A 14,288-nucleotide genomic window follows, 5' to 3' on the forward strand; every position below is an offset into this window, starting at 1 on the left:
TTTATTTACTCTGATAAACATGATGTAAAGTCAACATAACTTCCTTTGACACAGTTGTCATGACTTTACCGGCAGACTGTGTTTGCTTGAATTTCTGCGGCTTTGGCGAAGAGGGATGCCGCCACTGGCGTGGTGGTTGTTTGGTCTCAGGTGTAAAGTGGAATGCCCAGGTTTTATCACCCGTGACAATTGAGTCCAAAAAATTGTCCTGTTCGGTGGCAAAGCATTGAAGAAATGCGCAGGAAGAATCAACTCGTTGCCGCATGTGGTTTTCAGTCAGCATGCGTGGCACCCATCTCGCGCACACCTTCCGGTATTTCAAATTTTCTGTAAAAATTCTGTGAGCGGCGCTTCGGGAAACCTCAGGAACCAAAGTGCAGAGATCATCCAGGGTGATCCGCCGATCTTCACACATGATTTTCTCAACCTTCATGACTGTCTCAATGGAAATTGACGGTCTCCCGTTCCTTTGTTCGTCGTGAATTTCAGTCCGACCGGCTGCAAACTCTCTACACCACTCACGAACATTTTTAACGTCCATGCACGACTCACCATACACTTCCATCAATTGGCGATGGATTTCAATCGGTTCAGTACCTTTTGCATTCAGAAACCAAACAACCGCACGCACTTCGTACTTGGTGTCAGCGCGGCGTGCGCATGTTTATAAGCAAGCGCGGGAAACACGCTTCACAATATTGTGACCAACAGCCATATGAACAGAGTTCTGTATTTATAAAAAGGAGATCTTATTTTTGGGATTACCCTCGTATGTATACATTTCAAGTGTAATTGTAATTGTGTTGAGTAAAAAAAAGTGATAGTAGTAGTTTTATTATATTTAACTTCATTGCTGTATCTACATCAAATTGGTGAGTAGTGGTGGTGGTGGTGGTTATTGTTTTAAGAGGAAGTACAACTAGGCAACCATCCTCTATATAACACTAATTAGAGAGAAAAATGGAAGGGATCCAACACTTCGGAAAATGAAGGTATCGCCAAAGAAAGACAAGGTCCACGAATGGCGTGAAAATGAAAGACTCCCTAGCTCTCGCAAACCTAATAGCGTCGGGGTCAGAAAAGAACAAAAGTTGACCAAGAGAGGTCGGATAGGATAGATGAAAGTGAGGAGCTTGGCACAAGTAAGTGGAAGCAATGCCAGGACTCAGCTACGGGCCCCGTGGTCACCGCCCACGCTCCAAAGTTCAGAGCCCCTGGGGCCCCTTTTAGTCACCTCTTACGACAGGCAGGGGATACCGTGGGTGTTATTCTGCCGCCCCCACCCACAGGGGGAACAAATTGGTGGCCATGACAGGACTATTGTGTATGAACATAAATTGAGGTTACGGCTATTGCCTGATGGTGGAGAGTGATTTTAAGTATGACTACTTTTAAAGTGGTGATTATTCTTTTTACTACATCGGTGCACCTACATCATATTTCCAGTTTCATTCCAAAGCATGGAAAACATATCTTGGCTACTTGAAAGACCACTTATTTACTGATCTTGCTTGCTTGTGGGCTGTGTTCTGTGCTCATTCTTCAGTTATTTTTCCCCACACATTGTAGGGATGAGCAGGTAGTAACAGCAATGACATCCACTCTCACTCAGGAGTCTGCTATATGAAATTATGTAGCTTCAAACTTGGCATGAATTTTAGAATTCACAAAAATGTTACTCTCAGGTTCTAATCATTGCCATCTGGCAACAACATTCTGGAAACAAGTTTTTGAGTCTCAGGCAGCTAGGACATTTAGAGGAAACCAACAATGGCTATTTCTATAAACCTCAGCCTTATTGCCAGTAGGTGAAGTTTGCAGTCTATTGCACTTAAAAGTCCAGTTGTTGTCGTCGTCATCATCTGTCCAATTTGATCCTCCTCTAAGGCACTTGATGAACCGAGGTCTTAAAAAAGTTATTTCTCTTCTAATGTTATGCAGCCTTCTACTTGCCGTTCCTTTATTCACATTTAATATATTAACTCCAGACACCATTTGGAAACTGTCAATTGTATAGAACCTCAAAATGAGGAGAATCATAAACGTTAGGTTCAACCCAGGATTTCTGTCAGTTTTGTTCTTAGCTATGACCGAGCTCGATAGCTGCAGTCGCTTAAGTGCGGCCAGTATCCAGTATTCGGGAGATAGTAGGTTCGAGCCCCACTGTCGGCAGCCCTGAAAATGGTTTTCTGTGGTTTCCCATTTTCACACCAGGCAAATGCTGGGGCTGTACCTTAAGGCCACAGCCGCTTCCTTCCCACTCCAAGTCCTTCCCTGTCCCATTGTCGCCATAAGACCTATTTGTGTCGATGCGACGTAAAGCAACTAGAAAAAAAAAAGTTGTGAGCTATGGATGTAGTTCTTCTACAACAGATTTTCTTTATCTGAATCATTTTAAATTCTCTATTATCAAGTTCAATGAGGAGATTCGTTCTGTGTTGAAATACACGAGGAACCCGCTGAAATTCTAAGTAGTTTTCAGATGAAACATCAGAGTAATCTGAAAATAACGTAATTGCAACAAATGTAATGATAATTTGCGCTCTTCAATTTTTAGTATCATCATCATCATCATTGGGACTGTTTTAACTACCTTGGTGATAATATAAGAAAAGATCTTCATTGGGATAATCACATTAACAAGGTTGTAAGTAAAGGTTACAGATCTCTTGATGTGGTTTTGAGGGTACTTAGTGTTTATTTTGCTAGTGGCTTTACGTCGCACTGTCACAGATAGGTCTTATGGCAATTATGGGATAGAAAAGACCTACGAGTTGGAAGGAAGCGGCTGTGGCCTTAATTAAAGTACAGCTCCAGCATTTGCCTGGTGTGAAAATATGAAACCACATAAAACCATCTTCAGGGCTGCTGACAGTGGGATTCGAACCCACTGTCTTCCGGATGCAAGCTCACAGCCGCGCGTTCCTAACCGCATGGCCGAAGGCTGGTAGGTATGTAGTGTAGTAAGTTTGTAAGGGAAAGGGCATATGCATATAAGGCCAATTAGAGTATGGTTCCAGTGTATGAGACCCTCGCCAGGATCGCTTGATCCCGAGGAAAGCAGCATATGTTTTCTGGGTAATTTCCGATAAAAGAGTAGTGTTACAAAAATTTTGCAAACTCTGGCTTGGAAGACTTGGAAGTAACAAAATGAGCTGCTTGACTAAACAATATGTTCCAAGCTAAAGTTCGTATGGGGCGAAAATTTGTCATTGAAATTCTAAGTTTAGCTTGACTGAAATTTAATTTCTTTGCTTGAACTCAGATTATCTTTGTATGCAACTGGCCCTATGAAAGTTAAAGAATTAAATTCGCCAGTCAGGTTTTGAGAAATGTTATTTCAGTTTAATTGTGTAATATACATATGTAGCCCAATTTAAGTATTTCCTGAATTCCGTTTTTGTTGTGACTCAAAGTTGAATGTTATTGAATTGCAGTTAGATCAAATCGGGCTCTTTTGCAGTAATCTTGTCATCACCAGCAGGAATCATGAGCAGATGGGAAGAAATATTCAAGACTTGTTGAATATAAGATCATAATATGATTAAACACTGGAGGATATCTAATTAACAAGAGAAAAAGTTGAAACAGATATTGATACATTAGTAGAACTGGTAGGGAATGGATGAACATGTTGCACACCTGGAAAAGGCAGCTAAACCTCTGTGTTACAGTAGATACAGGGACCACTCAAGAGAGTGTGAACGTTAAACAAATCCCAGAAGACTGATAAAAGGGAAGTGCGATATCTATTTTTCAGGAAAAGGATTATGAATTATGCATTAATTTTAGAAAAGTCACAATTGTATCACATGTTGCCAAATAATATAATATTGTTTGGCTATTTCTAGCCGAGTGCAGTCCTTGTAAGGCAGACCCTCCGATGAGGGTGGGCGGCATCTGCCATGTGTAGGTAACTGCGTGTTATTGTGGTGGAGGATAGTGTTATGTGTGGTGAGTGAGTTGCAGGGATGTTGAGGACATCACAAACACCCAGCCCCGAGCCATAGGAATTAACCAATGAAGGTTAAAATCCACGACCCGACCGGGAATCAAACCCAGGACCCTCTGAACCGAAGGCCAGTACACTGACCATTCAGCCAACAAGTAGGCACATGTTGCCAAAATAATGAATGTATTGTTCCTTACAAGGAAAAAAGGATGGACTAGAAAATAAGGAGACTATGATTCTTAAACTCAAATTTTGGACTACCTCAGAACACTGCTGTATTAAAGCTGAAATTAGAAAATGCGGGACTATTATTCTAAAAATAGAAGAAGGGCTGCATATACAGTACTTACTTGTAGTTCATGCAGTCATTGGTAATCCACTTTAAGTACAAATATTGCAATTCATAAACGTTAAGTGTACCTATCATTTAGTGGCAGCACATCAGTTGCAGAAGACTGTTGTAGAAGGAGTAAAAGCTGGGTGAACTCAGAATATCCTATTCATAAGCTGGAAGTAACAGACATGAAAGTAGCAGGATTTGATTGCTGGTACAAATGGGTGGGAACAATATCCAGAGGGTACTCACTGTGAGGAAATAAAGGCTCCATTAGGAGTGATCTTCATGGGTGAATTTGTTCATATGAATCAGCTTTGGTAGTGGGGCAGTATTGTCAATCATAGGGACATGTCCCTAAGCTTAGTGATGTTTGTCCCATTTCATTATAAAGTAGGAATTATTTTCTGAATCTACTTCAAAACAGTGATGTTTCAGCTGGAGACAGAAATTAACTAAATAAAAAAAAACAAAAAAACTTTTCACTGTAGAAGACAAACTCTCTTCAGTATTTCAGTATTTTGTTTGATGAGTGTGCAGAGAGATGAACTTGCTGAATTCCCTCGTTTTTTCTCGCTTCCAGTATTTTACATCATGTAATCAAACAGTGAATTCAGTTACCTATATTGTTATTACATAGTGTGATAAGAAGTTCAAAGCGTAGTTTTCAGTTTGTATTTAAGTTTACCGTAAGGACGTGTGTATGGGTAAAAATTACCCAAGCGAATTTGAAATGTATATTTCACTCATTTCTAACATGCTCTTCACACCTCCCCTCTCAGCACCTTTCTAGTGAACTCTTCCATATGTCATGACCTTGAATCAGCCACGTAGCTTTGTTAGTTCTGCTCATAGTGTGAGAGAAACAACAACGGGGTAAATTTCACCCGTGCACGAGCTCATACGTTTCAGAATGCCATTGTTGTTTATTGTTAACTACTTTATTTTTATGGACAAACGGTGTAGTAATTATTATTATTATTATTATTATTATTATTATTATTATTATTAGACAAGTGTACTTTATAGTATGCATGCATTTTTCGGTAAGTTTATGCAAAATTTTAGTGAATTTCAGGAAGTGAAAATGTATATGATGCAGAACAAAATTACAAACCTGTTAGATACTCCCAAGGAAGACAACAACATCGAGGCTAGTGATGAGTCAAAAATTGACAGTGTCGAAGAAAGTGATCACGGTTCGGAAAGTGAACAAGAGAATGGTGACTGTGGAACTGTAGGTGTTGTGGTTATTGGTTCTCCATCCACTGCACATTGCATTGCAGCCATTGATAAAGTGTCTGGCACCAAGAAGACAGAAATGATAACATTGTACAATAGTACTAAAGGGGTTGTACCGGGCGAGTTGGCCGTGCGTGTAGAGGCGCGCGGCTGTGAGCTTGCATCCGGGAGATAGTAGGTTCGAATCCCACTATCGGCAGCCCTGAAAATGGTTTTCCGTGGTTTCCCATTTTCACACCAGGCAAATGCTGGGGCTGTACCTTAATTAAGGCCACGGCCGCTTCCTTCCAACTCCTAGGCCTTAAAAAAAAAAAGGGGTTGTAGAACACTGTTGATGAAATACGTGGCACTTACATCATCTCTCGGACATCATCTCGATGGCCACTATCACTATTTTTCAGCATTCCAAACATCACTGCTATCAATGTTCAAGTCATCTGTAAAGTAAACAATCTCAATACTGAACCTACATTCCGTCAAAATGACTTGAAAATGCTATCCTTAGATCTCGCAGAGGAACATTTAGTATCAAGAAATAAAATACTGACTCTCCCAAAAGTCTCCAAAGTCGTATTCAGTGGCTTTCTGGAAAAACTGAGCAAGGAGAAAGTACAGTCCTCGGAAAGCGTCAAGCAGGAAGATGCTAAGACTGTGGAAGTAATATGGACCGGAAAAGCACAATGTGTTGCATAATGTGTGAAAAGCTAATTTGCCAGGAACATGTGAAGCCAGTGTGTGTGAAGACTGCGCAGAACAAGCGAATGAGCAACCGGGAGTGAAATGTGATCAAGCCTGATCTTTGACCATTCTCTACAGTTCTCACCCTCAGCTCTTCCCTCTGGAGCCAATGGGCATTTACCGTATGCAACTCTTTTGATACAAAACGTGTCATATAAATGATCTAACATAAACAACTGACTGATACCAGTGTATGCTTTACCGAGAAAATGAATATTTCAATTTCCATTCTTATTATTAGAAATTGCATATTGCTATCATTACTCCGAAATTATTACAGTTGATTTAGTACATTAATTTATCATCATTTACGTGGTTTCCAATAATTGCAATTCAGAATTAAGGAGCATTTTTTGCGTATGGGTAATATTCACCTTACATGTTACAAATCTCATGGTATGGTTCGTATTGAAATGTACTTAAGTCAAAGAATAATACTAGATTATAAATTCCACCTATTCAATAGATGAGAGTTTTTAATTTAAATTTACGAAATAGATCTTAACATATTAGATACAAGGACATGTTTTGCCCATGATGAGGGCATCATCAGCCTAAAAACCTCATACCTGAAAGAATGAAAAATCAGGATTCTGATTGGTCTTATTCGTAGTTTTTAACGAAGGTCTAAAATATAAATAAGAGGATACTGTTGTAGGTACATATATCTAAAAAAAACTAGCAAGTGGAAGACAGTAGTTTTAAGTACTCTTATGACAAAGTCTTATAATCAATCCTTATTATAGATTTTTACGAATGTCCTGTTTTTAAATGTGGTAACAAGTAGTGAGTTAAAAGTTCAAAATAAATACGTAAATTACTGCGTTGAAATGAAATCTGGTAAATATGGTGCCATTTATTTATCCTGATTTTTCATTCTTTCAGGTATGAGATTTTTGGGCTGATGATGCCCTCATTATGGGCAATACATGTCCTTGTATCTAATATGTTAAGATCTATTTCTTAAATTTAAATAAAAATCTCTTATGTATTGAATAGGTGGAATTCATAATCTAGTATTATTCTTTGCCTTTAATATTCACCTATCGCACATCCTTGCATCTCAATAGAGACAGCGCGTCCTGCCGGGTTAAGAATGATACTGTTATGATAGTGGTAATTAGTTTCATTTGATGGTTTCAGCGTTGGAAAGAGAAAAAAAGGAATCGTGGAGAGAACATGAAAGAACAGAGAAGCAAAATTATAAATAAAATTTTAGAAAATAGAGGCAAGAAAAAGAAGACGACCTATAATTCTTATTCTTGTTCTTATATAAATTTTTTTATTTACCTACAATATCTTTGGAGTACAGACGAGTGTGATCTTCCGCAGCCGGCACAATTCCTATCCTCACTGCTAGATGGGGGCTTCATTCATTCCATTCCCAATCCGGTCAAATGACTGGAAACAGGCTGTGGATTTACATTTTTTCATCTTTGGAGTACAGACTTTTGGAGTCAGTGTGGGGACATTTTGAGAGGTCTATGGGGACATACTAGAAAATGAGTTGGCAATACTGTAATGAGGTCATGTGATATGAATGGAGGAGGATAAGTTACTGAGGAGAATAATGGTCTTGGCCAGAGAAAGCAGAGGAAGACCTAGACAACGATGGTTATACCCAGTTTTTAATGATTTAAAGATACGAGACATGGAACTCAAAGAAGACTGCAGAACTGAGGCACGTAGTTAAGACACTTTCAGACTGTACACTGAAAGGCATAATCATCTGTAGTGAAAATGAGCTCCCTCTGTTGTGGAGAATTGTTATTGAGGATGAATTGTTGGTATATCAGTGTCAACCCAAATTCGAGAGTGCTGCAGTGTAACAGAAACATGCATCACCCATCTGAAGGAAATTCAGTTTTATGCTCATAATATTTTAGAATTTTACTGGTGCAAGTTTTCATAGCCAATATTAATTGACAAGCTTTGATGTTGTTCTGGGATATTAGAGCATGTTGACTTATTAGGCATGTTGATGTTTCAACTGCTCCTACCATTAACCAGCTCATGTCATTGCTTCTTGACAAGGGCTTTCATAGAGTAGGCCGTGTTGAACACATCAAGCATGTTGATATTTCAGTTACTCTACAGTGCTCTTGTCAAGATGAATTGTCATGAATTGCTCATATGAGCGACCACCAACTTGTGTCATTTCTTTTTGACAAGGTGTACCATAGAGTAGTTGAAACATCAACATGCATAATATGTCAGAACAACATGAAAACTTGTCAGTATTTTGGAATTTTTAGTGTGCTATTACCTATTTTGAGAAGTAAGATGATAATGCAGATTTGAGGGTCTGGGAATTTTGTTGCTTTGTCCCTTAAATCCACCAGCACTACCAGGGTAGTTGATGCTTCAGGTTGTAATTCAGGCAAGGAAACTATATCCTGGCATACTGACTAAACTGAGAGTTCATCCATCAATGCTGGTCTGAACGTGGCTTGACTAAAAGAACAGAAGAGAAATGATTATTCTTCATATTAATGTTACTTCTCATGAAAAGTAATTCAGATGTTTACTTAATTGCAGTCAGTAAATATTTCTTTTTTTGTCTTCAGTGGTGGAATGTCCAACAGTAAACTACATAGACTCATTGGTCAGTAATCCTACCTTCATTCAACATCAAGCTACCACAAAGGTAGAGGAAGATGCAGCTCATCTTGTTGTTCATTTTACGCCACCAGAAGTTATGGAAGATGCCAGGTCAGTCGGTTATGTTATATTGTCAAGTTCTGAAACTCCAGATTATTATTGCATTACTATGGATAAGCTATAACCTGTCAATGAAGAATAACACTTAATTTTCATAGCCAGTCAAGTGCTATGTGATAGAACAAGCAATCTGCGCAATTCAGAAGTAAAGGTTGAATTTTGATTCCGACAGCGACAATCATGAGGTGTTATTTTCTGCACTTGCTCTAGTAAAGGAGGCTGTGATATCCAAGTGATATCATCACTGGCTTACCATCTAGGCATATTTCAAATCCAACCCATGCTTGTGGGAATTTAAAAAATTAAATTTCACATCTGTGCATTTTGAATTCCACTTAAAAATTCAGGTCCCTTGTCTGTGATCATGATATCTACAGTTATGATAATCTACAAGCTTTCTTGCTCCAGGAAAATGCCAACTTGGTAGCTGTTTAAGCCTTTGGGCAATTAACTCTGTACTGGATGTAAATAATTACGGTAGCACTCTTAACTAACCTCTCAAGATCACAGGATATCAGATTTAACACACACACTTGCACTCTCTCCCTCTCTCAGACCATTGCTCTGGACTGGTAATTCAAGATACTCCAATCCCTTAAAATGAAGTAACATGAGGAATAAGAGGTCTCTGTTAAAGAGAACTTTTTAGAATAACTACTTTGAGCGATAATTCTGTTCAGTAGCAGCTATTGGAATGAAAAGTAGGGGGGCAAAACAAAATTACGGACAACAAAAAGTACCCGGGTTAGTGGGATATAGCGGGCGGGTGGGAGGGCAGGGTATATGCATGTAAACTGGAAGAAAAGCTACAAAGTGGTACTTTTTTTATGCTCTCTGGGCGAATTTCCACAGAGAGGTAAAGGTTTTACCAATTTAAGTGCAGTACTAACAGTTTTTGAGATGTTGATTCCATACTAGACTACAAAATAAAACTTTCACCAAAGGAACAATATACATATGTATTACAATTAAATAGAACTACGGCGTGATTATGAAATTAAAAATCGTTTAGTATTTCACTACACACAAAGAAACTAAGACAATAAAGATACTGCCAGACGGATGAATGCGCCTGACAATCGGTGAATCATACCTCAGTGTCCTTGATCTCGGCAAAAAGACGTACCCCTGCTACCCTTTTTTATGGCACATGCAACGTCTCCACTACTTAATGCGGCGCTATGCAAATCGGTTAGCCGTGCCAAATGACATTTCTGCTAATAATTAAAGAAAATTAAACTAAATAGCTAGCTGATAAGATAACGGGGCTCGCACAATTTTTTTTAATAATTCCAATAATTCCTTGTTTCAGCCGGCTAAAATGGAATTAAAATGTAATGTTTTCTCCACAAAGTGTGTGTGTGTGGGGGGGGGGGGGCGGTGCCCCCTCGCTCCCCTTAGTCGCCACTACTGATTCTGTTGGTTGAAACTAGGTTTATGGAAAATTACACTGCTATTTTTCATTTCACCATTCTCCACCTTCCTTGTCATTGCTGGTTTCAACTGGAGTTCCTCTATTTTTCTCAGTACTGAGCATCTTTTCTCATTTCCTTGTAGTATCTCTTTCATGTCATCTCTTACTATCTAATACATATTTTATTTTATTTTCTCTCTATAATCCTGTGCTATAGAAGGTTCATTTGTTGTTTGTTCATCATCATCATCATCATCATCATCATCATCATCATCAAGTTTCCACTCCAGTTTCCCGGGTGTGGTTTACGAGCGCCCTCCATTTTAGTCTATTCATGTACCCCTGCTCCTTCAAGACTTCATCCCAGGTGATTCCTTTGGATGTGATGATGATGGTGATGATGATGATGATGCTTAACATCGAGGTCATCGGCCCCTAATGGTACGAAATGAGACAAAATGGAATGACAAATTATAAGTCCAAAATCCTCCACTGACCAGAATTCAAAACGTGAGGTCGTAGAATGAATGGATGGATATGAATTTAAAACAATCAGTGGATCCGACCCACAATGTCTCGCATTCACAGAAACTGACTTGAAACAATAGTATTACTGACTAAGGGACTGCGTGTATAGCATAATACTGAATCAATGATGCTTTTAGTCTAAAGGGGTCCAAAATCCAAGTCATCGGCCCCTCATAATGGTACTTATCGCTAGGAAAGTAGAACCATGGTGTTTGTCATGTTGCGATACTAATCAAAAGTAGCGTAGACTTGCAGCATTCCACATAGTATGGTACTACTCACAGGTAATGAAATTCGCACATGGCATACAGACCTATGGTGTTTCACACATTGTGGGGCCATTTACAGGCAACACAAACCTATCGTGTTCATCACATACGTGTACTAACCACAGGGACTCGCACTATCCCGTGGTGCTCCTCATATAGTGGGTATTGTACTAATCATAGGCAAGCCAGAACCATGGTGTTGCTCCTAAAGTGGTACTAATCACAGGTACTATAGAAGCCGGCAACGCACTCTCTTGGTACTAATCACAAACCTATTTGGTACCTAACATAGTGGTACTACGCGCAAGTAAAAGCGACCCATGGTGTTCCCCGCGTGGTGGTACTAATCACAAGTAGTTTCATGGTTCTAATACCCCCTGCGGGTGGGGGACGCTCATGCAGAATACACCCGCGGTATCCCCTGCCTGTCGTAAGAGGTGACTAAAAGGGGCGACCAAGGGATGCTGGTATTAGAACCATGAAACTACTACTGATTAGTACCATCATGCGGGGAACACCATGGGTCGCCTTTACTTACGAATAGTACCACTATATTCGGTACACAATAGGTTTGTGATTAGTAGCAGCAGAGAGTGGTTCCCCTGTGGGTTTCCAGTACCCGTGATTAGTACCATTGTGAGAAACACCACGGGTCCGGGCGTTGCCTGTGAGTTGTACCACTATATGAGCGACACCATGGGTCTGCGTTGCCTGTGATTAGTACCCACTATGTGAGGAGCACCACGGAGCCCGTGGGACCGGCACCCGTGCCTAGTACACCTAGCTGAGGAAACTCATCGGTTTGCATTGGCTATGAGTGGCGCCATTGTGTGAGAAACACCATAGGTCTGCGTTACCTGTACGAAGTACAATACTTGTGATTAGTACCATCTTGTGTGGAACACTGTGAGTCTTCGCTACTTTTGATTAGTACCCCAACATGACAAATAGCATAGTTCTACTTTACTCGCAACATGTACCATTCTGTGGGGCCTTAGACGTGGAGTTTGCACCCCTTTAGACATCAAGCATCCTCGATTCAGGATTCTGCTTTATGAGTGGTCCCTTGGTCAGTAATAAATTATATATGATCCCTTTTTTTTTTGAGTTGAATCCACTAATTTTTTTGTTTGCTCTTTTCTTTTTTTGCTTCATGTCCATCCATTCCTTCGTCATGACGATTATTTTTTCTTTTGGTCAGTGGATGATTTTGAATTTTTTGTTATCATTTCATTTCGTACCATTAGGGGCCGATGATCTCGATGTTAGGCCCCTTTAAACAACAAGCATCATCATCATCATCATCATCATCATCATGGTTCTAATACAATCATCCCTTGGTCGCTCCCTTTTAGTCGCCTCTTACGACAGGCAGGGGATAACGTGGGTGTATTCTTCACTGCGTCCCCCCATCCACGGGATTGTGTGTTTGGTCCGCAAGAGGTATTTTATTTTGCTCAAGTCCGCCTGCAAGCCGGTTAGGACCCCCCTATCCGCCACCTAGGACGTGCCACGTAAGAGTATTGTAATCTATTAGTGTTGTAATCTATTAGTTTCATGTCCGTATTGATGGTTAATACTGGAGGAGGGTTGATTGTAAAAGAGTGTAAGTGATTTAAGAATGATAAGAGTATTTTTGGCTGTATATCAAACAGCAACATACTTTGTCCCTATATTGACTTATGGGTTGGAAACATGCACAACTCCCAAAAAAGATAACAGCAGACTTCAGTATCTCAGTATGCAACCATTGTTTTGCAATTCTTCTTTCTATCATACGTTTGACGTTACCAAAACATTGCAAACATGCCGTAGTTCTGGTCTCCTTTGGGGACCGATTTATTCCAGCTTGTTCTTTAATCTTCTCATTTCTTACTTTGTCTTTCATAGTCTTTTGAAGCTTGCTTCTTAGAAACTTTTCTGAAGCCTGAAGTCTGCTGTCATCTTTTTTGGTAGATGTGCATGTTTCCAACCTATAAGCCAATATAGGGACAAATTATGTTGTTGTTTGTTATACAGCCAAAAATACTCTTATCATTCTTAAATCACTTGCACTCTTTTACAATCAACTCTCCTCCAACTCCTCCTCATTCCTTTTTCTATCCATTCCATTTTCTCCATTCTTCTCTTCAAATATCTTCATACTGCTTATGATTATTGGAAAGGAACAAACAATTAAGAGTCAAGTTTAGTAATAGAGATAGCAACATCATGCGGACAGCATTATAGAATAAACACAATGATTGGTCAATGAGGAGACGATGAAAATCTCCACATCTTCACACACTGCCTTCTTCAAATAGGTGGGCTCTCCCCTAATCATCCCCAGTTCTTTGCATTCATTTCTTCCGAGTTCCCAATTATCTCATTTCTCCTTCCCAGCTTCATACAGAGGATGAGCATTAATACTTATGCAGGGCTATCTGGACAGATCTTCAGTTTTGATGTGAAAGTGCCCAGTGACTTGGCTGTTCTCATTTTCTTTAAAACGTTTTCAACTTCTGCATGTGCATTTATGTTAATATGGTGGTTGTCACTAAAGGAATATTTTTACACAAGACAAATTTCATATAGATCATTGGACACCAGAGGAGAATAATGCAACATAATCATGCCTGTGAAATTGGAAATAATTGTAAATAAACTGCACTGTTATAAATTTGGAGGAGTGAAAAAAAAAAATTTAACCAAAAATTGTAAAATATAATGGGAAAGGAGCAGGTAAAATGGATTCAAAGAGTAATAAAATTAACAAAGAATTCTAAAAGGTACTTTCTGATTAGTTGAAAGCACGAATTGGACCAATCTACAAACATGGGAGTAGAAAAGATTGCAACAGGTATAAAGGTATTTCTTTGATCAGTGTACCTGCCAATTGCGATATTTGCCCAGTTGTACTTCTCTTAAAATATCCACCACCACTTCTACCGCCAGTATATCAGCTAAGGTATTAGTGGGCATTTTAGATAAGTCTTTGGAAAAACTTGATGAATAGAATGGAATTTGATGGGATAGTGGATGAAAATTTGTGCCATTTCAGACCACTGTGGGGCTGTCAGGTCCAGATTTTCTGCATGCACCACATAATTC

At 39.4% G+C, this 14,288-nt stretch overlaps 1 protein-coding gene across 1 annotated transcript in view; it reads left to right on the forward strand.

The window, feature by feature from the left end:
• The window catches only part of RNaseZ (ribonuclease Z), a 180,578-nt gene that overhangs the window by 91,440 nt on the left and 74,850 nt on the right, over window positions 1–14,288 (forward strand). The window contains exon 5 of the mRNA XM_067149877.2: window positions 8,834–8,978. Within this exon, the coding sequence (XP_067005978.2) occupies window positions 8,834–8,978 (145 nt within the window). The remainder of the gene's footprint in view (window positions 1–8,833; window positions 8,979–14,288) is intronic.

The sequence above is a fragment of the Anabrus simplex genome, chromosome 6, assembly GCF_040414725.1.
Source record: "Anabrus simplex isolate iqAnaSimp1 chromosome 6, ASM4041472v1, whole genome shotgun sequence".
NCBI classification, from domain to species: Eukaryota; Metazoa; Arthropoda; class Insecta; order Orthoptera; family Tettigoniidae; genus Anabrus; species Anabrus simplex.